General features: G+C 30.6%; 1 protein-coding gene across 2 annotated transcripts; it reads left to right on the top strand.

The window, feature by feature from the left end:
- The first annotated feature begins 290 nt into the window (after positions 1-290).
- Positions 291-27,604, top strand: LOC142329010 (facilitated trehalose transporter Tret1-like). 2 transcript variants are annotated; one of them, XM_075373285.1, is made up of 6 exons: positions 291-489; positions 4,234-4,583; positions 16,001-16,273; positions 18,712-19,017; positions 21,860-21,968; positions 24,960-27,603. In XM_075373285.1, exons 1-6 carry the CDS (start codon positions 435-437, stop codon positions 25,235-25,237), a joined length of 1,371 nt encoding a protein of 456 aa, XP_075229400.1. In that variant the 5' UTR covers positions 291-434; the 3' UTR covers positions 25,238-27,603. The 2 variants fall into 2 exon arrangements, with proteins under 2 accessions (XP_075229400.1, XP_075229487.1); XM_075373372.1 differs by lacking the exon at positions 291-489 and adding an exon at positions 702-766 and having other exon boundaries at positions 24,960-27,604.

Below are 27,604 nucleotides of genomic sequence, written 5' to 3'. Positions count from 1 at the left end.
ATTAAGGCATCCTGGAATAGTCGCTTTAATATTGGAGGGACAGGTACAAGGAAAAAATTGTGCAGGCTGGCAATGTTTGGAATATCTAAAACAAATTGTTAGGGATGTAGGATGTAGGGGGTATACCGAAATGAAACGACTTGCACTAGATAAAATAAAAATATTATTAATGATGTTTTGTTTTTATTAGTTAGTATCTTTATCTACAGAATGTTAAAGTGTTTTAAGTGGATACTTGAGTACTTTTGAAAAAAATATCAGTTACAAAAATTATACTCTTATACACAGTAGTTGTTATAATATAATAGAAAGAAATTCAGAATTCTCTATTTGAATGAATAATGAAACTACATTAAAAATAACAATAGGTGTTAAAATTACAATACCAAAAATATTTTTCAAGTTAAAGTAAAACTAACAAATGTGCATTAATAATGATGAAGGATCATTTAAATTCTATGACTCATCTATATCTAACAACATTTATGGGTAATCTTTTGTTTATTTAATATTTTTTTGAAGTTACTATTTTGATACACTTGGTTCAGTATCTTTATAAAGTAAAGAAATATGCTTTATTAATCTACCTAATAATAAAAATGTGTTCTTTTAATAGGTTCAATTTATTTATATTTTATATTTTTACTTACTTGTTTTTATTAACTTTGCACATTTATTTTGTGTGTGTATGTGTGTAAGGTGCACGCATGCGGGTGCACGTCTGCATTACAACATTTCATGTTCTAAATGGCACCCATCCAAAGAGGTGAGTGAAATCCAGAATTTTCTAATTGTGACAATCTATAGAAATCTGTTTATATGAATCTGTTTATATCTGTTAATATGTTTATTATTTGTTTTTGCTTCTCACTCTTATTTTGATGATGCTACTGCTTGAGATATTGTAGAAACATCAGGTGGTGCAATTGACTAAAATATTATGACAAAACTATATGTCTATTTTGGAAAATTGGTTTTTATCACCTCTTACTTTCTGAAAGAGATTATTAAAAATTTGAAAAGATAAAAATCGAAAAAAATAGTTCAATTCTTGGCCCAACCTTTTTTTGAGATGCTGAGCTGTAAGATCCTCTTACTATCTTCTAAGAATTTTTTTTTGTTTGACATTTAACAAGTTCTTAACACTGGTATTATTAATCAAATTTAATGGAGATTAAATTTGAATCAGTTTATCTATTTACTGTATCATTTTTTTGTAGGAACATTTATGGTGCTTGTATGTTAGTCCTACACAGCAGTTGAATCTAATTGTAAAATTATGCACAGTATTTACTTTCTTATAAATCTTGAAAAAGTGTGATTGATTTTGGTAAAGATATTGCTTCCTCTGATGATGATGTTCTTTGAATTCTCTTTTTTTGGGAAAATGTCATTATGAGTGAAAAAGAGTTTACGAATTACTATTTCACATTAGTGTAAATACTTGTAACTTTTTAGCTGTTATAGAAATGTTTAGCTATAGAAATGTTTTAGATAAATAGTATTAATGGTATTCTTCTGTATTTTAACTATTACTCAAATGTTTTCTTTCTAGTGTTAATCAGTGGCATCATTAACTGGATTCCAAGGTCCATAGATTAGTCGTGAAGGTTCAATTGCATTGCAATCTCACTCCCCAGATTTGACTCGCTAGAATTTTTCTTGTAGGGTTTCATTAAAGATTGGATTTACATACCACCTTTGCCTTCTGATCTTGTTAAGCTAAGACCTTGAATTAACGCCACAGCTACAGAGGTAATGCCTGACTTGCTGGCTAGAGTAGGTTTCCAAATATAATTACTTTTCTGCTTGAAGTCCTGTATGCAGCTTAAACAATTTCCTTTTTTATATTTATCCATTGTTTTCAACTATTTTTGTGGTAGTTGTAGCTTTGAGTCTACACTTTGTTAAATGTTCTCTTTTAATGTATATTCTCAACTTTTTTACGCTTCATGATTGTAGTAAGAGCCAACCTCTACTCTTTGATATACTTTAATTAAAATCAATCATTTTAAAATCACCTGCATGTATTTTATTTTATGGTTTAAATTGAACTACTACCATTTAATGGTTTTAAAAAATTCTGAAAGCATTGTTTTTCTTTCATTTCTCAGATCTAGCCTGTACTTTATTTTCCTTTCTTTTGTAATTTTGCATTCCTGTTTTCCAGCTGTCATATATTTATATATCACCTCAACAATTTTAAAACCATTCCAGATAGAATACTGTACTGTAACATTTAGGGTAAGGTATTTGTCAACTACTTTAACCTTTTGATGAGAAATAGAATGTCTACCTGTTCAAATAATAAAATTGAATAAAAAGAAATTAATCTGAATTAAATTAAAATTTATTTTATAAGTTATATATAATTTTAAGAAATAAAGTTTTTTACACAAATTGGTTTTGTTTCCGATTTAATGAGTAAATAAATACAAATATTGCCTCTTAATCATCCTGATCTGCTGATTATATTGATGGTCTCTTATCGTTGCAAAAATGAAGCTTATTTCATTGTTGTGTAATATTCCATTTACAATGTTTCGTATGAGAATAAGTTTAGTTCCTTATGAGAGTTTATTGCGATTGGTTGACTGATTGATTTTATGTACCTACCTTTACCACACTTGTAAGCCACTTTTGTTATTTATATCTTTTTTACCTTTTTTGTAACTGAATTAATCTTTTCTGTCTACCTACTAACATTGCCATAACTTTTAATGAACATGCTTGGGGTATAAGCCCATATGAAGGTTGTGAATTGTTCAGTGCATCATTTAATAATTGTAACCGTATTTCAAAAGGTACAGTGTCAAAAGCCACCAAATGATTGATAAAACATTTGACATTGATTGACAATTAATTTTTACAATTAATCTGTAAAAAATATTAAATCATTAGCGATTTTGCAAGAGTTTTTTTGAGAATCCTCATTCCTTGGCCTGAACAGTAGCATGAGAATATAAGATTAGCCAAATCATTAGGAATCAGTATTATCACTTTAAAATGTGAAAATCCTTAAACCCTTCAAAATTTGTCTGGTGTAAGAGCTTAATGAAGATGACTATGATTGAAGACACCTTAAGTTCTGGAAAATTAAGAAAAAAATATTTGTGCATAAACTAATTTATTAAACAATTTAAGTTTTAGTGATGAGGCCACATTTTTTTAAAATGACAATGTAAATCACCATTATTATTAATACAGGACTGATATTTCAAAAGGTTCCACTGGTATCGTGAGGCACATACACAGTATCCACTCAAAGTAAATGAATGGATGGTATTGTTGGTGGAAAATTGATATAGCCTATATGTATGGATGGAAATTTAAATGCAGTGAAATATGAGGCTTTGCTTCTCAACCATTCAAAATTTTGTTAACCCTAACTTCCAAAATGTTGTTGGCTCCCAACTTGCAAAACATTGGTTTCAATAAAATGGTGCCCCACCTCAATTCAGTCTTCAGGAGTAATTAAGTTTCTTAGCCTTTTTTTTGTATTTCTGGATAATTGCAAACTACTTTACATTGGTATGAGAGTTCTGTCCAGTGCCGGATTGGATATCGATTTGCCCCAAGCAAATAGATATTTTTGAGGCCCCCTCTGGAAGTTCCAATTGCCTATTATCCTACAAAATTTCATTTCATACACATATAGGTTATGATAACAGATATAATCAGACAACCTGATACATTTTTTAATGAATTTTATTGACCTTAATTTTTCGTTTGAATTTTTAAATAGTAAGATTCGAATACGTACCTTGTATCTTTGACTCAAGCAACGAAACAAGATGCATCAAGAATCTCTGCCGGTTTAGACAAAGACGAACAAAACGTGTGACCAAGGCGCCATCTTCTTGTGCACATGGGAATGACGCGCGGGAAAAAATGGTTTGCATGACAAACCAGTTTTAAAATATACTGTCATAATCTACGCTATAAATATAAATTAAGCTTTTACATAATTGAAGAGAGCAATTACAATTATACATAAGTTATAAAAGTAATACATAAAGTATTATAAATATATTCTTTATTTTTTGTTAATTTTACTTTTATTTTTCAAAATTTTTTACTTCGAGGTCTCTGTCAAAGTGAGGCCTCAAGCAGCTGCTTGTTTTGCTTTATGGTAAATCCGTCACTGGTTCTGTCACATCTCAAAGTATTAGTATATTACAATATTTAAAAAGAAATTTAATTATGGCTTGTGCATGCTGTGCATATGTTCAGTATGCCTTGCCTATGTTTCAGTTGCATGTACATGGGCCTGGACTTCACCTGTACTACCTCGACTGAGGCAACCAGGATCATGGCTACCTATTACAGAAGAGGAAGGTTCTTGGATCGGTTCATTTTTGGCTATTGGTGGAATTATTGGGCCCCTTACTTCTAGTCAAATGTTAGACTTAATTGGTAGAAAGTGGACGTTAATTTTGAACTCGGTCCTTCTTCTTATTGGTTGGGCAGTTTTAGGATTTGCATCAAACCTGAAGCTTATTTATGTTGGACGAATTTTATGTGGCATATCCCTTGGTAGTACTTATATGGCAGCTCCAACTTACTTAGCAGAGGTTTCAGATGTAAGTTGAAGATTTTCTTTTATCTATATATATTTAAATAATTGTAAACTTTAGTAGTTTGATGTTAAAATATTACATGTTTTACTAATGCTTGGTACATATAAACATTACACACTATAAAATTAACCTTTATAAATTTTGAGATAGAATTTGATCCTAAAAAATATATTAACTTTATCATGCAAGTATTACAAGTAGCATTTGAAAATGCCAAAATCAACATTCTTACAAATTTTAAATTTACACATTTACTAAATTTGGCAAAAGTCTGTATTAAATGAACAAGTCAAATATTCTACTCAAATACATAATAAAGGATCTCCTAGCCACTTTTAAAATGGAAAACATTAATGATAGCATTACCTGCACATCAATTGGTGTAATAATAACACTGATATGATATTCTGGATGCATATTTCTATGCATTAACAATGTAAATCCTCTTAAAAATTAATAAAAGAAGATGATGATATCAATGAGAACCACAACAAAAATAAATAATAAGAAGTAAAGAATAAATGATACAGAGCCTAAAATGAAATTTCTATTTGTAAAACAATTAAGATTTTTTAAAAGTAAAACAGTCCAAACTGTAACCGGGAAATAACTTCAAATTATAATACAAATAACTCCAGTTAACTAGAGAACAGCATAAGTAAGTTGGGTATGGATGTTTTGTTTTCAATAGAGTCTTTATTTTCATTTCTTAATTCCTTATTTTAATTTTCTTATTTTGACTCAAGGTTCAGGTTTTCTAATTTAAGTACGTCTATATCGGTTTTTATTTAAATTAAAACTTTTCAAGTAATTTGAACAGCCATTTACAGTCATTTTTAATTTTAAAATTATCACTAAATATATTTCCTCAAAAATCAAATAAAAAAATATGTATTATTGACTTTTTTGTCACTTAATTTTTCGTATGAGAAAATTTAATAAATCATCTATGTCCAAATTATTTTCTAAATCTGTTTTTAAAACTTTGAATATATTTTTTATTTTTTGATAAATTTTTAAATCAATCAAAAAATTAATAATTATAAACAATAGGCCAAATAATGTTTTTTTATAATTTTCTCATACGACAAATTAAGTGACAAAAAAGTCAATAATAAAAAAAATTATTTGGCCCATTGTTTATAATTATTAATTTTTTGATTGATTTAAAAATTTATCAAAAAGTAAAAATTATATTCAAAGTTTTAAAAACAAACAGATTTAGAAAATAATTTGGACATAGATGATTTTATTAAAGCTTCATTGTCATTTAACTATTCATTATAAAATTTAATTGACACTGCAAATGACAAAATTCTTTTTTATTCCTTGTAATTGTAGTTATTATTCTTTACAAACCTACTGTTAAATTTTTGTACAAACTGTTCACAACCATCTCAGTGCATATCCGATGAAAATAATAAGAAAATAAGCAAAAATTTAGGTATTTGTTTTTGGTTATAATTTTCATGTAGTCTTAATCCATGTCTTTTCTGTCAATTAAGTTTTGATGTAGCAAAATTCTTTTAATCTTTAAATTAAATTAATTTTAATTTTTTAATTAAAATTTAATATGTAATATAGATTCAAGATATTAATAAAGAAAAGGTTTCGTTGATAATTAGCTCCAGAGTCAAAACAAAGGCAGACCATTTTGATGACAGGTCCAGATCATAATCCTTAATAACATCAATAAATTTGAATTATATTTTAAAATAATATTTTTTTACTTATGATTTAAAAAACTCTAGTTTATGTTTGTCTAGTATTATCATAAAAATGTCGCAAAGTAGTTCTTTGCGACATTTTAAGTCGTGTTGTTAAGATAAATCTGTTAATCTGATATCAGATCTACTAATATTTTTCACTTCAATGAGTCTCATGTTTGGTCAGTCAATTTTTGAATCATGTAGTCAATTTTTTATTGTTAACTTTAATAAAAATATTTATTTTTCCCTAACAGAATAAAATCTTGATGTTATCTATTATTACTACGTTCTTATTTAATTCACTATTAGTGCAATTTTTATTTATTTGTCTGAGACATTTTTTTTATTTTCGCCATGTTTCACAATGTTTCAAAATTTGGTTACAAGAAAACAATTTTTAAATTTTGTTAATCAATTTAATTTTATTTTGTTTACAAAAATTTAGTTTTTATTTGAAACAAATATTTTCTGTTAAAGAAATAAGCCAGAATTTGTGTTATTTAATATACAAATTAGAAAAATGTGAAGATTAATAAATTTATGAAAATTGAATGTAAGATTACAGTTTTTTTAATTTTATAATAATAATAATAAATATAATTATAATAAAATTTGTAACTGAATAATTACTGCTTCTCTTGACAAAGGCTTGTGAATATTTTATGGAGATTATCATAAATGTATAACATATATTATATAATTTCATAAATCTATTAGTAATAATGTGATATAGAATGCAGTATTATTATTATTATTTTTTTTTCTTTTTTTTCTGATTTTTTTACGGGCATCGACCGCTAAGGTCATTAGCCCTCGTCACATTCTTTAAAAGAAATTATTATCTCCATCAGGATCGTCATATGTAAGGGTGTAAAGGGCCCTTACATTTTATTTAAAAACACAAACTTCACAATAAACATTAAGACATAAAAGACAAGGACAATCACAAACACTTACGGGGTGTAAAGGGCCCCAATATTAAAATTTGAGATAAGGTTCTCAAAAGACCATGAAATTAAAATTTCAACTTATCAATACCATTTCTTTCTTTATATATATATATATAAAACTACCGCTTAGAGATTCTTTTATCACAGCTTTAAACTTTCATTTTATAGACTTTTAAGAAGTCCACTGGCGTGTAAAAATGCAACTATATTTTCTTCATTTCCATTATCCAGATCAGCACTAATATTATTTCTAAGGCGGAACCTCTTTCTGAGGTCCTCATATATGGTACACTCTTCTATTAGATGCTTGATTGTCAGTGTTTTATTACAAACACCGCACATTGGTCTCACTTCGCCGGTTAACATATATAAATTTGTTAATCGCGTGTGACCGATTCTAAGTCTGGTCACCGCTACTTGTTCACGGTGAGTCAACTTAAAGTCGCTTTTCCATTTATAAGGAGAAGTTTTTACTGAGTTTAATTTTGTATTTAAACTCCTCCATTCAGCATTCCACTTGTTTTTTAATATGTTTGTTAGACGGTTTTTAACATCTGCCACTCTTACAGGAAATGCATCCAAATCATCGCAGACTGTTCCCTTTCTGGCAGCTTCGTCTGCGATTTCATTACCTGTAATACCAGCATGCCCCGGAGTCCATACAAATACGCATCGCTGTCCTCGTTGTTTTAGAACGTATAAAATGGACAGGATGTTTGCAATTAGGACATCCTTAATGTCTTGTTCCGAATTGCGACAAGTGCACTTAAAGAATCGGAACATATTAACACTCTCTCTTCGCAATAGTGTTCAGTGTAGCGAAGAGCTTGCTGAATTGCAGTAAGTTCTGCCGTGTAGACACTGGCCACATCTGGCAGTTTCTAAAAGTGGGCTTCTCCATTTACATATATTGAGCATCCAACACCATGTTCGGTTTTAGAACCGTCAGTATAAATTCTAATATGATCTTCGTAACTACTGACGGTTGCCAAAAATTCCTGTTGGATGATCACTGCTGGTTTCTTTTTTATTTCTCCTTCAGAGAGATCCAAACTTGTATTTACCGCTGGCAAAAGCCATGGCGGTATTTCTCTAGTAGAAATTGCCAATGTATCTGGAATGGCAATTTCGTATTTACTTCTTAATTCGTGGTACCTAATTCAATTTCGTATTTACTTCTTAATTCGTGGTACCTAATTCCGGCTGGTCTGGAATAGGTAGCACGACGTTCATATAATGCAACCATAGGATGGTTATTGAAAAGTTTATTATTTATATGGGCAGGATAAGCCCATATATTTGCTTCGTATCTTAGTAAAAGGATCTCTCTTCTGTAATGTAGTGGCATTATTCCGACTTCAGACATCAGATTAGCCGCCGGACTTGTGCGGAAAGCACCAGTTGCATATCTTATTCCGCTATTATGAACAACGTCTAACTTTTTAAAATGCGACTTTCTAGCGGATGAATATACGATACATCCGTAGTCTAGTTTAGATTGAACCAATGCTTTATACAATCTCAATAATGCCTCTTTGTCTGAGCCCCAATTTAAGTTCGATAGACATTTTATAATGTTTTGGGCTCTTTTGCATCTATCACTCAAGTCCTGTATATGTAATCCCCATATAAGGGATTTATCCAATACTAGTCCTAAATATCTTACACTGTCTGTATTGTATTGGATTATCATCAATTGTCAACGCAGGACTTTGATGAGGAATTCTCTTACTACAAAAGTGTACACAGCACGTTTTTTCTGGTGAGAATTGGAATCCGTTATTCCTTGCAATTTCATTTAGAGCATTGATCGCTCGTTGCAATTTGTACCTCACCATAGCAGTCTTGTTGCTGGCATACACAATTGCCAGATCACCAACATAGATGCTTTTGCTGATTTTTGCTGGAATGGCTAATATCAATTTATTAATGGCAATGGTAAACAAGGTACCGCTCAACGGCGAACCTTGTGGTATGCCATTTTCCAAATTTCTTACGGATGAATATTCGTCACTGACTCGTACTTGAAAAGTACGGTCATTCATATAGTTACTCAGAAAGACTGGCAGGTTGCCACGAATGCCCTATTCATGTATCTGGAGCATTATACCATGATGCCAGGTCATATCGAAAGCCTTCTGAAGATCAAAGAAGACTCCGACACAATGTTTCCTTGAAATGAAGCTGTTATATATAACGTCCTCTAAGCTGTTCATTTGATCAGTGGTAGAATGGTATTGCCGAAAACCTGCTTTATACGGTGATATCAGGTTTTCTTTTTCCAAAACCCAGACGAGTCGATTATTAATCATTTTTTCAAATATTTTTCCCATAGCACACGTTAAAGAAATAGGACGGTAGCTATTGGGATCTGTTAAATTTTTATTTTTCTTTGGTACTGGAACAACGTGAGCTTTTTTCCACTACTGCGGGTACGTTCCATCCCGCCATATTTGATTATAAAGTTCTAATAATCTGCGTTTTGGAGTGGTATTCAGCTGCCTGATCATATTATAATGGATTTTATCCGGACCAGCAGCTGTGTTACCTGCTTTTTTCAACGCTTTCACAAATTCTTCCATTTTAAATGGTACATTATATGAGTAATTATACTCAGTTGTAAAATTTAGTAGACCTTCGAGTTCTTCTTTTTTGGTTCGAAAACCTTCATCGTAGTTGGCCGTTTTGCTGGCCTTCTCGAAGTGATTGGACAATAGCTCTGCTATTTCGTTTGGAGTATCCTTAATTCCTTAATATTATTAAGTATCCTTAATATTATTATTATTATTTTTATTTGATTGGGTACGCTGACAACGTTGCGCTACTTGTCGCAGACCGTGACGTGGAGCACGCCCCGCCTAACTGAGGCTCAGCCGAGTCATGCACAAAGTCGGTGCCTGGCTGGACGACCACGGGTTGTCCCTAGCTCTCAGCAAAACAAAGATCGTAGTTCTAACGAAGAAGCGTACCGATACCCTTTTCTTCCTGCGGGTCGGGGTGGAGGTTGTGAAGCCCAAGTCGGCCGCAAACTGACTGGTTGATTGACAAGCCGATCAATCACCATACTGATGTTTGACCGGAAACTCAGCTTTGAGGAGCAGCTTTGGAGAGCCGCCGACAAAGCTGTGTGAGAGCCGTAACTGTTCTCAGCCGGCTCATTGAGAATGTCGGCGGACCGAAAGCCAGTAGACAGCGATTGCTGATGTCCACGGTGCATTCCATCCTGTTATACGGTTCGGAAGTGTGAGCTCGGACATTAAAAGCTGCAAGAAACTGGAAGCGGCTCGTGCAGATGCCACGCACCTCAGCCTTGCGAGTTGCTTCCGCGTTTCGAACGGTTTCCGAGCCTGTGCAGTACTGGTGGTTGCCGGCGTCATACCCATTGCTATTTTGGCAAGGGAGCAAGAGACCTGAGACCAGAGGACGATGGACCGCAAGGCTCATCCCTCTGATCAGACCGTGGACTGAGCGGCGGCATAGAGAAGTTGAGTACTACATGACCCAGTTTTTAACGGGTCACGGGGTACTTCGCGCTTACCTCCATGTCATAGGGAAAGCGCCGTCCCCCGATTGCCCCGGTGTACGGGACGACGGTGAGCACACCTTTTTCAAATGTGCTCGGTGGGCGGCAGTTCGGGGGGCAGTAGAGACGGATCTCGGAGCTCTGAGCCCCCACAACGTGGTTGCGATGATGCACCTTACCCGAGCAACTGGGAAAGTTTAGTCCAATTCGTCGGCATCATTCTCAAGACCAAAAAGGGTGAACTGGATTGTCCTGAAAATTAGGTAGCGGCTTCTCAGGGTAGTGTAGGACTCGATCGGAAGTAATGTGTTAAACAGTTCCGGGTCGAGTTCTGGTAGAAAGGGCGGTGGTTTTAGTCGGTAGTCTGCTGATAGTGATCGGATAATACAATCAGCGGGAGCCCGACACTCCGTGCGTAAATGCATTTCCACCTCCCTCTGCAAAAAAAAAAAAAATAAATAATTACATTTGTTGTATTTCCCTATACTTGTGCAGTTTTTATGAAGAGCAATAAATAAAAATAATACAAGTTCATTAACCGAACGCCACATAATTTGAGTAGAAAAATGATGCTATCATCTAAACTATTCATAAAATTACATTACATTTAAATATATTGAGATATTCAAAAATACTCCAATTTCATATTTTGATGCATAACCTAAAGTTTATGTTGTAAATTAATTTAAAAGAAGAAATTAAATGGAAATAAATATTTAAAATTAATTGATTTCTGTTAAAAACATAAATTACATTATTAAAAATATAATAGTAGCTGTAAAAATGCCTTAACAATGCTCATGTTATTCTAATAACTGAGAAAAAATTTGAATAACAGTATATTCCAGTATGTATTTAAAATTTTTAATACACATGCAAATATTCAAGATAGTTGATAAACGCTATAACTAATGTTTGTTTAAGTTATATTTTTCCAAGAAAAGCTGAAAAGAATAATGATATGAAGAAACTCACTGCTCATTTGAATTTTGTGAAAATTTCACTTCTCTTTATAATTAATTAAATCAAGTTACTGATTTTTCCTAACACCAAATTCAATTCTTACATTTTTCTGTGCTGATACCTAATGAATTTGTTCTAATTTGGTATCATTCTCTTTCCTTACCTCAACCATAATTATATGAGTATTACCTTACTACTTCCAGTTATTCTTGGTTTATTTTCGTAGAGGCAACAAAATCAACATTATTGTGATATTCCTCATAAAATCATTTTGAGATTTTGCAGTTAATTTACTTACAATGGAACATTTTATTTATATATTGTAGTAAGAAGCAAGTCTGTCATAGCAATAGTCACTTGCCTAGAAGCCAGGAAAAGTCATAGAATATGAGGATAAGTGGAATAAGCCATATAATTTATTTAACAGAGTTAACAGTTACAACATAGAAGACTACTTACATTTGTAATCTACAAGACAGTAGGTGTAACAGGAACTCTATGGTGTAACCTGCAATACTTATTTCAATTCTGACTAACAATAGTTTCTTTGCCAAAACCTCCAGTTGCACTTGACCAACAGTTTTTACATGAAATACAAAAACAAAATACAACTTCACTAATGCTTTGTTGGCTCCATTATAATATGTGGTATGATCGAGGAATTAGGAATGATCTATGAATATGGTATAATAAGGAAAAGGAAAACAGCAAAGACACTTTGTGTGTATTAAATGAGACTACAGTGCAGATTTTAGATTTTGTGAAGATTTTCTAGGATAGACATAATTGCAAAGCACTTAGAAGAATGACAGAAGATCTACAATTATTATTAATAACCATGAAAAATGGTTAAAAGGAAATATAACATAAATAACAACATTTAGGCATCTCAGCCTTTCATCCGGAGGTCCTGGGTTCAAATACCGGTCAAGCATGTAATTTTCATATGCTACAAATTTCCCCTCCTTGAGTACTTAGTGATACAGAGTAGCCGGACTGAAGGTGCTACCATATCGGAGAGGTATCTATATTGAGAGCCAGACTAAGGAGTGATTCCTGAAAGAGGGCTGCAGCTCTTTCAGTAGTTGTTAAGGGCGTAGGTCAAGACGACTTAAATGGCCATATCAACATCAATCAGTCCTCTGAGTGCTGCACAGCTAAAAGCAACGGAAACTACACCTGCTTTTTTCCAAGAAAATGTAACTAAGATGGAGGCATGTAACAAAAATAGAGGCACCTTCTTTAGTAAAATATTCCGGAGGTAAACTAGTCCCCTGTTCAGATCTCCATGTGGGGACTACTAAAGAAGGGGCCACCAGAAAATTAAAAAATAACATTCTATGAGTCGAAGTGTGGAATGTTAAAATCTAAGGAAGGTTGGGAGATTAGAAAATTTAAAGAGGAAAATGGATAGGATAAATGTAGATGTAGTAGGAATTAGCGAGGTTCAGTGGGAAGAGGAAAATGACTTTTGGTCAGGTGATTTTAGAATAATTAACTTAGCTTCAAATATTGGCCAGGCAGGAAAGAACAAGAAGATAGGGAAGAGAGTAGATATAGTAATAACGATAGAATCATTGTAATAAGGACACAATTGAGACCTAAACCAACAATGATTGTTAACGTCTACATGCCTACAAGCGCCCATGTTGATGATGAGGTAGAGTGTGTATACGAAGAAATTGACAAAGCAACACATAAAAGGGGATGAAAATTTAAAGGCAAAAAAGGTAATATAGTGGGTGAATACTGGTTGGGCAAAAGGAATGAATGAGGGGACCAACTTATAGAATTTTGCATGAAGTATAATTTAGTAATTGCCAACACCCAGTTTAAAAATCATAATAGAAGAATATACACATGGAAAAAGCCAGGTGATACCGCAAGGTATCAGATAGATTATATCATGATTAAGCAACGATTTAGAAATCAACTCGTAGATTGCAAAACTTACCCTGGAGCAGACATTGATAGCAAAGGAAATTCTTAAATCAGCAGAAGTGAACTTAGGCGGAACAAAGAGAACTGGTAGAAAACCTTGGATTTCAGATGGATGAACGTAGAAAATGTAAGAATGCTAGTGATGAAGAAAGTAAAAGGAACTATTGACAATTAAGAAATACTATAAACAGGAAGTGCAATCTAACCAAAGAATAGTGGATTAAAGAAAAGTGTTCAGAAGTGGAAAGAGAAATGAACATTGGTAAAATAGACTGAGCATACAGGAAAGTTGGGGTACATAAATTAAAATCTAATAAAGTGTTAAACAAAGATGGTAAACTGATTTATAATACGAAAGGAAAGGTAAATAGGTGGGTGGAATATATTTGTGAGTTATGTGGAGGAAATGAATTAGGAACTGGTGTTATAGAGGTAGAAGAGGAAGTCGAAGAGGATGAAAAAGGTGAAACAATACTGATATCTGAATTTAAGAGAGCATTAAAAGATTTGAATGGCAGAAAAGACCCTGGAATAGACGGAGTACCAGCAGAATTACTGTGCAGTGCCGGTGAGGAATTATAGATAATTACAAACTGGTGTGAATATTTACGAAAAAGGAAAAGTTCCATCAGAGTTCTCAAAAAGTGTTGCAATCGTGATACCAAAGAAAGCAGGAACAGATAAATGTGTACAATACAGAACAATTAGCTTTAACTAGTCATGTATCAAAAATCTTAACTAGAATTCTGTCCGGAAGAATTGAGAGGATAGTGGAGTAAATGTTAGGAGAAGACCAATTTGGTTTCAGGAAAAGTATAGAGACAAGGGAAACAATTTTAGTGCTCAGATTAATAGTAGAAGGAAGATTAAACAAAAAAAAACCAAAATTCTTGTCATTTATAGATCTAGAAAAGGCATTTGATAGTGTAGTCTGGAATAAAACTTTCAGTATTTTAAACAAAATTACGGTTCAATTATAGAGGTAGAAGTGCAATTGCTGACATTTACAGGAACCAAACAGCAACATTAATAACTGAAGAACATAAGAAAGTTGCCGTAATAAAAAAGAGAGTCCGACAAGGATGTCCCCTATTCCCATTAATTTCTAATCTTTACATAACTAGCAGTTAATGATGTTAAAGAACAATTTAGATTTGGAGTAACAGTACAATGTGAAAAGATAAAGATGTTATGATTTGCTGATGATATAGTAATTCTAGCTGAAAGTCAAAAAGATTTAGAAGAAACAATGAATGGAATAGATAAAGTCCTACACAAAAACTACTGCGTGAAAATAAAACAAAATGAAAGTAATGAAATGTAATAGAAATAGATGAACCACTGAATATAAAAGTAGGAAGTGAAAAGATTATGGAGGTAGAAGAATTATGTTATTTGGGAAGTTACTAAAAATGGACAAAGCAGGAGCGATATAAAATGCCAAATAGCACAGGCAAAACGAGCCTACAGTCAGAAATATAATTTATTTACATCAAAAATTAATTTAAATGTCAGGAAAATATTTATGAAAGCATATGTTTGGAGCATAGCTTTATATGGATGTGAAACTTAGACGATCAGAGTACCTGAGAAGAAATGATTAGAAGCTTAACTTTTGAAATATGGTGCTATAGAAAAATGTTAATCAGATGGGTGGATAAAGTGATAAATGAAGAGGTGTTGCGGCAAATTGATGAAGAAAGAAAAATTTGGAAAAATATAGATTAAAGAAGAGAAAGACTTATAGGCCACCTATTAAGGCATCCTGGAATAGTCGCTATGATGTTGGAGGGATAGGTAGATGGAAAAAATTGTGCAGGCAGGCAACATTTGAAATATGTAAAACAGATTGTTAGGGATGTAGGATATAAGGGGTATACCTAAATGAAATGACTGACAGTTGATAGGGAATCATGGAAAACTGCATCAAACCAGTGAAATCATCTCAAAAAACAACATTTAGCTTCATAAAAACAATATATCTTCTTCTTTTTATAACTTGTACAGTAATCCTGTAAATAAATTATTTGAGTGAAAAGAAGAAAGATGACTTGATTGAAAAATCTTATGATGAGATGTTCTTTAAAATCTACAAAACTTAGATTTATTACCATAATAATAGTTGACATCTGAAAAGTGATAGGCATTAAGTTCATTTGGTACAGAATCATATTTTTAATGAATGATATTCTTATTACAGCAAAAAATTATGTTATTCATTAAAAAGTTACACTTTTAATTAAATCTAAATTAATCTGTTTTTTTCTTAAGTGTAATAATTTGACAAGCAGGGTAAGCTTATTCTGATATATGTTGAATTTTTATATTTTACAGGATTCCTCCAGAAAAATTCTTTGTTCTACAATGGAAATAGCTGTGGCAACAGGCCTGACCTTACAATACATAGCAGGACCGTACCTCACTTACTGGCATTTAATTATGGTTTCTTCTTTGCTACCTTTAGCCTTTCTTCTGATTTTCATCTGGTTTCCTGAATCACCATATCATCTTGTTGCCAAAAAGAGAAAAGAATGTGCTCTTAAAGCTGTATCGTGGTTTAGGGGAATTTCACTGGAAAGTGCTGCTGATCAATTGACAACAATTGAGGTAATACTATTCATTTAATTACTTTGTTATTATAATTATTAAACAATAATTATAAAAAATAAAATCACTAGTATATAAAAATTAATTCATTATTATAATATGCATAGGAATTTTAAGCATACCAAATGAATAAAAAGGTAGCTCTAACAGTTCTATTTATGTAGAATATTTTAATATAGGAGATAAAAATATTTGGAATTACTGCTGAGGTTCTTAAATGTTACTTTTAAAATTACTTCAACATTTTTATTTTAATAGAATAAATAAACCTATATGGTAAGGAGTCATTTTGTGATTATTAGGAAGACTAAGGATGTTTACACGTTTTGATCTAGATTTCTGCAGTCAAAATGTTAATATAAAAGTACTATGGAAATGAGAAAACTTGCCATCATGATTGTAATATATGCCTTATAACATAAGTTAATGAATATGCTAGCAATAATGAGTTAATGAATAGCATCTGCTATTCCAGCACATTATAGCATACGCTATTCCAGCTATTATACCATATTTCCAACGAATATGCTATACAGCTATTTCCTGTTTATAAATAGGACAAGGAAAATTGTGCTTGTCAGAACGCCAAAGACAGCTTCATGTTCGGAAGTTGTGGCTGCTCCTACAGCTTCTACAAAGTCACAAAATGTGCTGGCAGAATTAGCACCAGCCTTAGCTATGATCAAACGTATTATCGAGAATAACATGAAGTCAACCATCAAGAGGAATCATTCTGAAGCCATTGCAGAAGAAAGTAGATAGCCCTGTTGAAAGGAGCATCGTATAGTCAAAATTTGATCCTACAATTAAAGTAATAACTGAAAAGAAGATTGAACCTGCTAAAGTAAAAGTGCAGGAGGTAAAAATCCCCACCAAGGGAAACCAGAAGTGATGATTTTAGAAAAGGAGGACTTTAAAAAACAATAGTGGAACCTCCAAAAGTACAGAGGCCTTTAGCAGAGAGGGTGAAACAATCGACCACCCTACATACTCTAGCGGTAAGTACATCCAGTCTGGACTGCGATGTACTTTTGTCTGCACCAGCGGAGTCAGTGTCATCCAATGCTGGGAGCAGGAGATCCTCTGAGACTTACAGCGGGTGAACTGAAGATTCCATCTCAGAGGATTCGGACACAATGGATGTCAACATCAAGGCCCTTCGGAAGATGGAAAAAAGGAGTAAAAAAGGATGGCCGAAAGGAAAATCAAGACAGTAACATAGATTGATTTTATATTTCTGTATGGAAATTATTTCAATATAATTTGTATTTTTATTTTTTTTATTTTGTATAACTGAGAGTTTTTAAGATGTGTCTGATGTTCACTGAACACCTTCTACTGTAAGTGATGTGAGATATTAAATGGCAAGAGCCCTTTACAACACTCTTATTATAATATAAATTAAATTTTTAAGTTTTAATTTAAATTTATTTTATTATATCCTCAAATTTTGTAATGATGATTTTAATGGTATTTTTACTAGTGGCAAGGACTACCTACACCCTTGCCATTTTTTTGTGTTTCTTTTGGGTTTTAGTCCCATGACGTCTTTTAGATGATTCTTATTGACAAGACAAGTCTATTGACAATGTACTAGCATCTTATTACCGGGAGGGAATAACATTCTTTTTTGTTGTGGAAGGGGCTAATGACCATAGCAGTTGATGCCTCTAAAGCTTAAAAAAAATAATAATAATATGGTATTATAAAACTAAGGTTGCGTGTTAAAAATGTAATAATTTGTTATATCTGTCATGTGGAATAAATGTTCCTAAAGTTTATACCATGAAGTTTAGATTGATTAATCTTTTATTTAAAAATGAAAGTAAAATATATAAAAGTAAAAAAAGAAGAAGTTTGCAAATAAATGAAATGATTAAGCAGTAATTAGACTATGTTGTGATCCATAATGTAGAATCATGACAGAAAAATAAGACTTAAAGTAAAGTTTGTCATGGATCATGGGTAAAATCATAATAAATATACTTTTGACAAACATACCAATCTTAAGCAAACCCAGTACTCACTTCATTAGAACCTCATCATTTGATTAATAGGACAGATTCCTTTTTCAAATTTTTTGTGACTGAATCCTAAGTAAATGTAGCATATTTTCATTTGTCATTTATATCACATATTTGTAATTTTGTAAATTAAAATATGTATGAATTACATACAAGATCATAATAAAAAAAAATTAAGACCAAAAAATAATGGTTCTATAATACCTGAAATGTTTCAGTAGGTATATGGTTGAAACCACTCATTGAACAGTTATTGCAGACACTGGATGTAATTTATGTGATGTACTGAATGCTGTTCCAATAAGATAGGAGTTGCTGCTTTCAGCATTTAGTAGTAGTTATTTAACATAAATAGGTGTGAATAAAGCTAGAGTGTAAGACTAGGTCATAATTCACTTCTTATCTCTTTTTCAGTCAGCTGTAGAAGACTGGCAGAAGTCTAATTCTGGTATGAAAGATCTATTTAAAAGTGGTAACCTAAAGGCACTGTACTTAACATGCGGGTTGATGATTGCTCAGCAATTTTCAGGAATAGCTGTTGTGTTTCTTTACTCTGAGCCTTTGTTTATTAAGTCAGGAACAAATTTGTCACCTACATACTGTGCTATGATAGTTGGAGTGGTGCAGATATTTTCATCTACTTTTGCATTACCTCTCAGTAAACACCTTGGTTATAAAATACCTCTTATTTATGCTAGTGTAATTATTGCAGTTGAACAGGTAAACTTAATATTTTTTCTCTTCTTTTACTGATTCAGAATTCAATGTATAAATACTAATGAATACTTGAGTTGGGAATTTAAATATTTATATTTTATAAAATAACATTTATAATAATTTATTAATAATTTTTTAATTTAACTTATATTTTTATAATGGAATTTGTAAGCAATGTTTGCAATGTTTGTTTTATGAAAAAGACATCAGTATCATCAAAACATATCCTCAATAAATCATTAAAGTTAAATTTAGATGATCAATTTGTTAAAGGCAATACACAAATGAATAAACCCAATACAAATCAAATAAACCAATTAAAAGTGTTTCCTAACTAACTTCTAATTTTAGAAAATTTTACAATGTTTTAAATAAGAGATCAAAAGATGTTGTTTCTCAAAGTTAGCTTAAATGTCAAGCATTGTAATGAAAAAAAAAAAAAAAAATTATGAGCGTGTTAAATTTAAGTCAAATCCATCTTGCACACTCTATTAAAAAAAAGATAAAACTCAAAATATATATGGCAAATTTCAATTCCAAACAAAAATTTTCTCTAATTTGTTACTGTGTGGTGTAAGAGGACATTATGAATGGAATTTGTACAAATTTTTATTTTAAAAATAGAAATAATAAATTTATCAAATAATAAATAAATCAGATAATAAATTTATCTTGTCATAATTTATCTGATGTGGTATTGTTGGTGTTTATGGGAATTACTACTTTAGATTCTTTAAAAAGAAAATTATTTTTAACTTATAAAAAGGAAGCTATTTTGCTTTTGCAAACTTGCTAATTAAGTCATAGGTGGACTTGGGGAAATAATTCAATTATTGCATGTGTTCCAATCAAAATTGGTGCTTGATGTTGCTGTACACACAGGTTCAAAGCAGTTCATGGTACTACATACCCTTCCTAACATAAACATCATTACTCATGACATCTTCATGCAAAATGAAACTCATTTTTAATTATCAGAATTTCAGGTACTTATGGTTTAAATGAAAAATATAAAGTTAAAAATATTTTTTGAATATTTGGCTACAGCTTTTAAAGCCATAGAATTTACATAATATTTTTTGTTTAAAGCAAATGTGTGTTTAATTTCTGTTTGTTAAAGATAATATAATGCACATATTATTTCTGAACTTGTGTGCATGGCTGCTGAAGGCTAAGTATGGATTTGGACAACTTTTAAATAGTACAAGTATATTCATAAAGCAGATATATGCATGTAAATATAAAAATTTACATACTGTGTATGTGCTTTTGAGCCCATTTGTACAGGCCACTGAAGGAGTTCTATTCAAGCAGAGTAATTATAAATCTAGAAAAACTGACAACAAAGTTGTTAACTCTTTATTGTTTATTTATTCTTATATAGTGGAAAAATAACAATACATGAAGAACATTTACAAAATTTAAAAAGATTTGATATTTTTTTACTTTTTTCTGCTCCCCCACCACTATAATCACCTCCCAAGAAAAGTTTTTGATTTGTGTTTGTTTACTGTGTTAAAAGGAAGAAACTAAAAAAAATCCATTGAAAAATTAACAACCAATAAAAAGTTAAATAAGATGTCTTTTAGGGGGTGGCGAGGATGAATTATGATAAAAATTTTGTTATAATATGATTACCATTACTAAAAGTTAATAATATTTAAACTTTTAATATTATTAAAAGTTAAACTAAAATCAAGAACAGTTTTTAAAAATTAAAAATTGGATATTTTTAAACTTTGATTGGGCACCCACACCTTGATCCCCCCTCACATATTACCCCCAACGTATTTTTGGGGGATGCTTTTACTATTACTATGCGTTGGAAGACATGAAAAAAAAACTGTTAAAAGATATTCAATAAATAAAAAATTCTTTATTAGGCTTTTGAAGAAGGGGGAATTTTGGGATCATTTCCCATGATTCCTCATGAAAAAATTTTCTAAATTTTCTTGCCACATTTGGGTCAAGATCGCTGATCGATTTCAAATTTTCATCATAAGACATCAAAAAGTTCCTTTTTTATCACATATTTAAAACAAGCTTTAGGATACGTTGCCTATTTTTTTTTTACATATTGAGGGTAATGGAAATAATGTTTTTATTATACGTAATCAAATTATTCCTTATCCACAAGATTTTTTTTTTGCAGATCACATACGTGAATTTAACAAAAATTGAAAAATAAGGTTAAACAGGTTATGTAGAGTTTCTATACTTTCAATGTAATTTATTGAAAGGATTTAAACCTTAGGTTAAGATTCAACCATTCTTTTTAGAAGGTTGTAAATTGCATAGGTTTAAACAAGTTGTTCCTTCATCTTCATAGGTATCAAGCAAAATAACTTTTAACAAAGAGAATAGTAAAGGTCCACTTAAAACTAGAGAATAAATTCTAACCAAAAGAAATTCAAAATTTCATTTTTTCCCAATAAAATTTTATAAAATAAAATTCAACAAGAATATGGCAAAAAATCATTTCCTATCATTATTGTCCCACTTTAATTAGAAAGAATGTTTTAGATAAAGTTACTACAAATTGATACTAGAATTTTTTTCCAGAAGTTTTGAGGAAATAAAAATTAAGCAAGAAAATGACAGAACCATTATTAGTAAAACAGGGATTACTCAGACATATTTTCAAAATACTGTAATAGCTTGTTAATAATAAAAGATGCTTGTAATAGCTTGTAATAATAACATTTTGTTATTATCAAAGTTTCAATAAAATACCAATTAATGTTCATAATGTAACTGCTTAGAGGAATATTATTACATTTGTTTGTAATTGTACAATATGAAGTGTTACATGCATTACTTTCTCTTATATTTATTTTTTTTACAGTTTGTTCTGGGAACATATTTTCTTTTAGATGCTAAAGGAAGCAGTATCCTGAAATTTGATTTCCTGCCAGTCACTTGTCTTGTTATATACGTATTCACTTACTCAGGAAGTAAGTAAAAAATCATTTTTGAATTGTCTACTTCTAAGTATTCAACGTATAATAAATTTGACTTTTAACAAAATTTTATTTTATTTTACTAAATAAAGATACATTTTTAGATTAAATTTAGCCTACACATTTTAAGATGTGATTCATTAAATAAAAAACATTTTTTCAATATTTTTCATCTGATTTAAGAAGTTGTCATCTACGTTTTACTCTTTCACAAGATATACTTGCCACTTTGTTCATGACGAACTACTATTTTCTTCTAACCATGATGAATACGTTTTGAAGATTTATTTTTTTAAATAGCTTTCATTCAAATTTAAATTTTGATAACTGAATGGATTTTGAAAATTACAGTTATATGTCAAAAATTTCTATCCTCACAATTAACTAAGGGACCCAAAAGATAAAAATTCTTTTTGGGGTTAAAAATCTCAAAATTCTAATCCCTTGAAGTAAGTCTATTTCACAGGTTTCTGTGGTATCAGTATAAAACTGAATGAATAATTGACAAGACTGGGTAATTTTCATTATTAGATAGATTAGAAATTCAATGCCAAATTAATAGTTGTTCAGTGGTATAAAAGTTATTGAAATTCAGAAAAAAACTGTTTTAAATGAGATACAATTAAAATTTTACTTGAATATATGTATGAAGCATACAATTTCATTAGATACACCACTGAAATGTTTTAATTTATCCAGAGTGTGAAGAGTAAACAGTATTAATCTTTTAAAAAGAATTAATAGTCATGCTTAAGCATTTAGAGTGTACACTTATAGTGTTACTAGAAATTTCTGCTATTGTTTAATGGGCTTATCCTACTTGTCGAAATAAAAAAAGTTAATGAAAACACAGAGGTGGAAAAGCTTTGTTTTTTAGTTTTGACTAGTGAACAATTTCAACCAGATTTTTGTTTTAAATGTAAAATAATACTATATTAACACTGTAAAGGACAGAAATTAAGAATAATTAATTCATATGCAATCTTACAAGAAAAATTAAAAAAAAAAAAAAATGGTTCTCAGAATTGTACCTCCTGTAGTTTTTGAGAAAATTGATATAAACCCCAAAAACTGTAAGTCTAAGAGTATGCGTTTTTTAGGTTTGGTATAAGCTTACTTTGTTAAATTACCAAAAATTCAAATAACACTTCAAATTAGAATTGGTAGAGAATTTAATTCACAGAATATTGGTCAAATTAAAGTTAATAAAAACTGAATAAGTTAAGTAAAATGGAGTAGAATTTTATTTAAGATTAATGAATAAAATACGGTGATTGAGATTATTATGATTTGGTAAAATCAAGGCTGTTTCATATTAAGCCTTAATTTAATGTGGACAAGATATGCAGATGCCAAGTTGTTATGGGCAGTAACAGAGATTGCAATCGAAGGATGCTGCTGCACTATCAAGTGAATATAAGCAAATTTGTTAGTTTTTGAAATGTTGTTAATCAGCTGGGTGCATATAAACTTATTATTCATACAGAAAAGGACGCTTTTTCTCATACAAAATATAGGGAAATTATCTGAAATGGAAATTAAGTTCATATTCAAATTAATTTATACATAAATATAAATATAATTTATGTGTTATTATTATGTGATTCATTATGTGTTATTATTTCTATTAGTTTTGATATAATATTACTTTCTTATACATACTGAAATGGAAGTTTTGTATTTAAATAAAATATCTGGAAAAAATGTGTTATGTGAGGTTTGTATAAAAGTTTTATCCAAACTAAATAAAAAGACCATGTGTAAGCTGGATGTCATAACCATAAGTGGGACAACTTAACATGAAATAACAGTCATTCTTAAAAAAATAGTATATCTATTTCCAAGATTATCAAGCATTCCTTGACAGACCTGTTAAATAGATGAGGGATGAAGTGGTTTCCAATTGACTTTTCACTGAGATGAATGTAATGTCGTATTTCAGCATTCGAAGCCCCTGACGTGCAGGTGATGTTCTGTCATGCAAGTGAGAGATTCATATAGTACATTGACTAATAATTACTCTCTGATAAATCATAGCTGATTACTGTCACTTTATCCCCAGATGTTTTGCATTTATCATAGCTATAAGAAAGACTGGGATGGGTTGTATAAACAATAGATAAATAAATAAATATATGTATATATATATATATATTACACACACATATCCCTTCTATGTGGAAAAATGAGATATATCCAGTTAGTGGATAAGATAATTAAAAATCCCAATCTTTACATCTATGCAAGTATACATGGTTTTATGCAAGATTGACCTACACACACACACACACACACACACACACACACACACACACACACACACACGCACGCACACACACACACACACACACACACACACACACACACACACACATGTACACACACACGCACACATGTACACACACATGCACACATGTACACACACATGCACACACACACACACATGTACACACACACGCACACATGTACACACACATGCACACACACACACACACACACACACACACACACACACACACACACACATGCACATGCGCACACACATGTACACACACACACACACACATGTACACACACACACATGTACACACACACATGCACACACACACACGCACACACACACATGCACACACACACACACACACACACACACACACACACACACACACACACACACACACACATGCACACGCATACATGCATACACCCACACACGCATACGCACGCGCGCGCATATGCGTGTGCACACACATATACACATATACACATACACATAAACACATACACATACACATATGTATGGACAGATTAGATTAAAATAATTATATTTGTATTTGTATTTTATTTATTTATTTTTTTTTTTAACAAACAATCCATGTAGGATGTAGAGTATTTAAGAATATTGCAATTTGTTGTTTGTTGCTGTATTAATTTATAATAAAATTTAATTTAAAATAAATTATATTTATTTATTTTATGTTTCAGCCTTTGGACCTCTGCCATGGGCTGTAATGGGAGAGATGTTTCCAACAAATATAAAAGGCATGGCATCAGGAATTGTTTCTTCATTTGCTTTCTGTTTGACATTTTTGATGACTAAGTTTTTCACAAATGTGACAAATAATTTCGGCATTTATTCAAGTTTTTATATATTTTCTGCTTCATCAGCAGTTGCATTCTTTTTTATTTTGTTCTTACTTCCTGATACTAGAGGAATGTCTTTACTACAGATACAAGATATTCTTAACAAAGGATATATGTAAATAGGTACAGTAACAACTTCTAAGAATTAAAGAGTATTTTCTATTTGTGTGCTTAAACAATGATTCAAGTGTAAAACAATTATTGATATTTATTTTTTTGTGAAACTATTATGGAACGGTTAATGAAATATTGCTTAAAGTAATATTCTATATCATGGAGCAAGAATTACCATAAAAATTAAGTGAAAATAACTTTATATATGAGTACAGTCTGGAAGAGTAATTCAACTCTGTAATTATTTCTTATTGATTTTGTTTCTATAAATATTTTGCTATTTTTTAGTTAGCTGGTTAAGTTATTCATTGAAATTGATTGCTTACCTAGATGACTGGAAACAATCTTCAAGGGCTTTGGATGCAGTGGCATAAACAAAAATGAGGATCTTTGTAAATGGAAAAGTTGTTGAATGTACATAATTATAGTTTGATTTAATGGTTTACCAAAAGATAAATCTGTTAATTGCTTGGTAGAGTCAACTGTCTGTTAAACAGAGCAAAGCATTTAGTATTTTGAATAGGCATACAACAAACTGATAAATGCTACACTAAAACAAAAAAATAGAATGGCTAACTATCAAAATTTAAAAAAATAATTTGAAGTTAAATCAATAATATCAGTGAGTAAGAAACTATTATTATGTTTACAGTAACCCTTTTATTGAATATTCTTTCTACTGATTTATATATATGATTTAATGAATGATATTTGAATTTAATATCTTAATAATTTCTCTAATATTTCCAGTAAATGACTTCTATTTTTTTTTTTACAATTGCTACTTTTTTTATGTACATAATAATGGCATAGAACTTGTAATATATACATTTTTGAAAACAATTTTTCAAGCTTTTACTACACCTGCATTTTTCTCACTTTGCATTTAAAACAATACCGGTTTTTGAGATTAGAGAATATAGCATCATTTACCATGTAAATTTTCTTCAAATCATTGTGTCTTAAATACACTTTAGTTATATCCTTATTGTCACTACCATAATTGCGCAAAATTACTTTGAGACATGTAATATCAACTTCCATGCTTACAGATACAGGAATACAAATATATACAAATGAATGAAAATTCCCTTGAAACATTACACTGCTTCAGACATAGTCAGTGCAACTGTTGTTTCTAAAATATTTAAATTCGTGTTACAGTGAAAATAATTATGTAATCTAGTTTAATGGAAAAAAAAATTATGTATAATAATTATAATTAACTGGCTATGACTTCAGTAATATCAATAGACAGTATATTCTCTTCAGAAAAGAGTTAATATCCATTGTATAAAGATAAAATACACTTAAGAATGTAATTCCTCTGTTTCAGATGAATAAATTAAAAACTGATGGTATTATTGTAAGATTGTTATTTTCATATAAATAGAGGAGATAGGTCTGTAAAACTTTAAGCTTTTAAGTTATATTAACTGTAAAAAGATTTTTTACTCAATAACAAAAATGTTATTATTGTAAATAAATAAATGGAGTAATTTATTTATTGAATTTTTTTCATAATTTATACTTAATAAAAATAGTTGAAAATAAAATTCATTTAATTCAGTCAGCTGTGATGAAGTGAAAGTGAGATATAATGGTAACAAACTGTATTGTTGTGTGGCTGGTTAGTTGATAGACAGTGAATCTGTAAGGTTAAAAAGACAAGAAATTCAAAATGTTCTGAGCCTATTCATTATTATTACTATTTAAGTATTAATTTGTCGTAACATGTATTACACATCAGTAATAAATACATTCTTTATACTAATATCAGGTGCAATAGTTATTTGTTAAAATTGTGAATATCTATAGCCAGCCTGAACAAAAATATCTAAGTTATTCCAAATTTAATTTCATTACCTCAATGAATACTGTTTTATAATAAAATAAAATAACTTGTTTATAATCTTTAGTTACACAATTAATAAATAATTAGTCAGCAAATTTTTAACTATTGGCTGAGAAAAAAAAATAGTAGCACCATTCCTGCACCAGTTCTCAATTTTCTCTCCAGTGCTTAATCATGTTTCATTCTTAGCTATGGTACTTTATATTCTTCTTGGAATCTAAATGTACTATGCTCCATTAATTTACTTTCATATTGTCTTCTCAACAAACCTTACAGTTTCTTCTTATGCGTAACTTTTCTGCACACAGCTTATTTCTTCCCCCTTATATAGTTTGATATTAATACCTAATGTGATTTATACCTAGGATCTATTAATTTTTTACTAGCCTGTATGAGGCAATACTTTCATATCTTAAACAATTTTATTGAGCTATTTTCACTAATATTTTCTACTCACTTTGTTCGATATATGTTAAATTTATTATAACTACTAAATTACTTCCCTTTACCTATTAAT

The sequence above is a fragment of the Lycorma delicatula genome, chromosome 1 (genome assembly GCF_047948215.1).
Source record: "Lycorma delicatula isolate Av1 chromosome 1, ASM4794821v1, whole genome shotgun sequence".
In the NCBI taxonomy this organism is placed as follows: domain Eukaryota; kingdom Metazoa; phylum Arthropoda; class Insecta; order Hemiptera; family Fulgoridae; genus Lycorma; species Lycorma delicatula.
The sequence above is the reverse complement of the archived record's forward strand: the minus strand, read 5'-3'. Positions and strand labels throughout refer to the sequence as shown.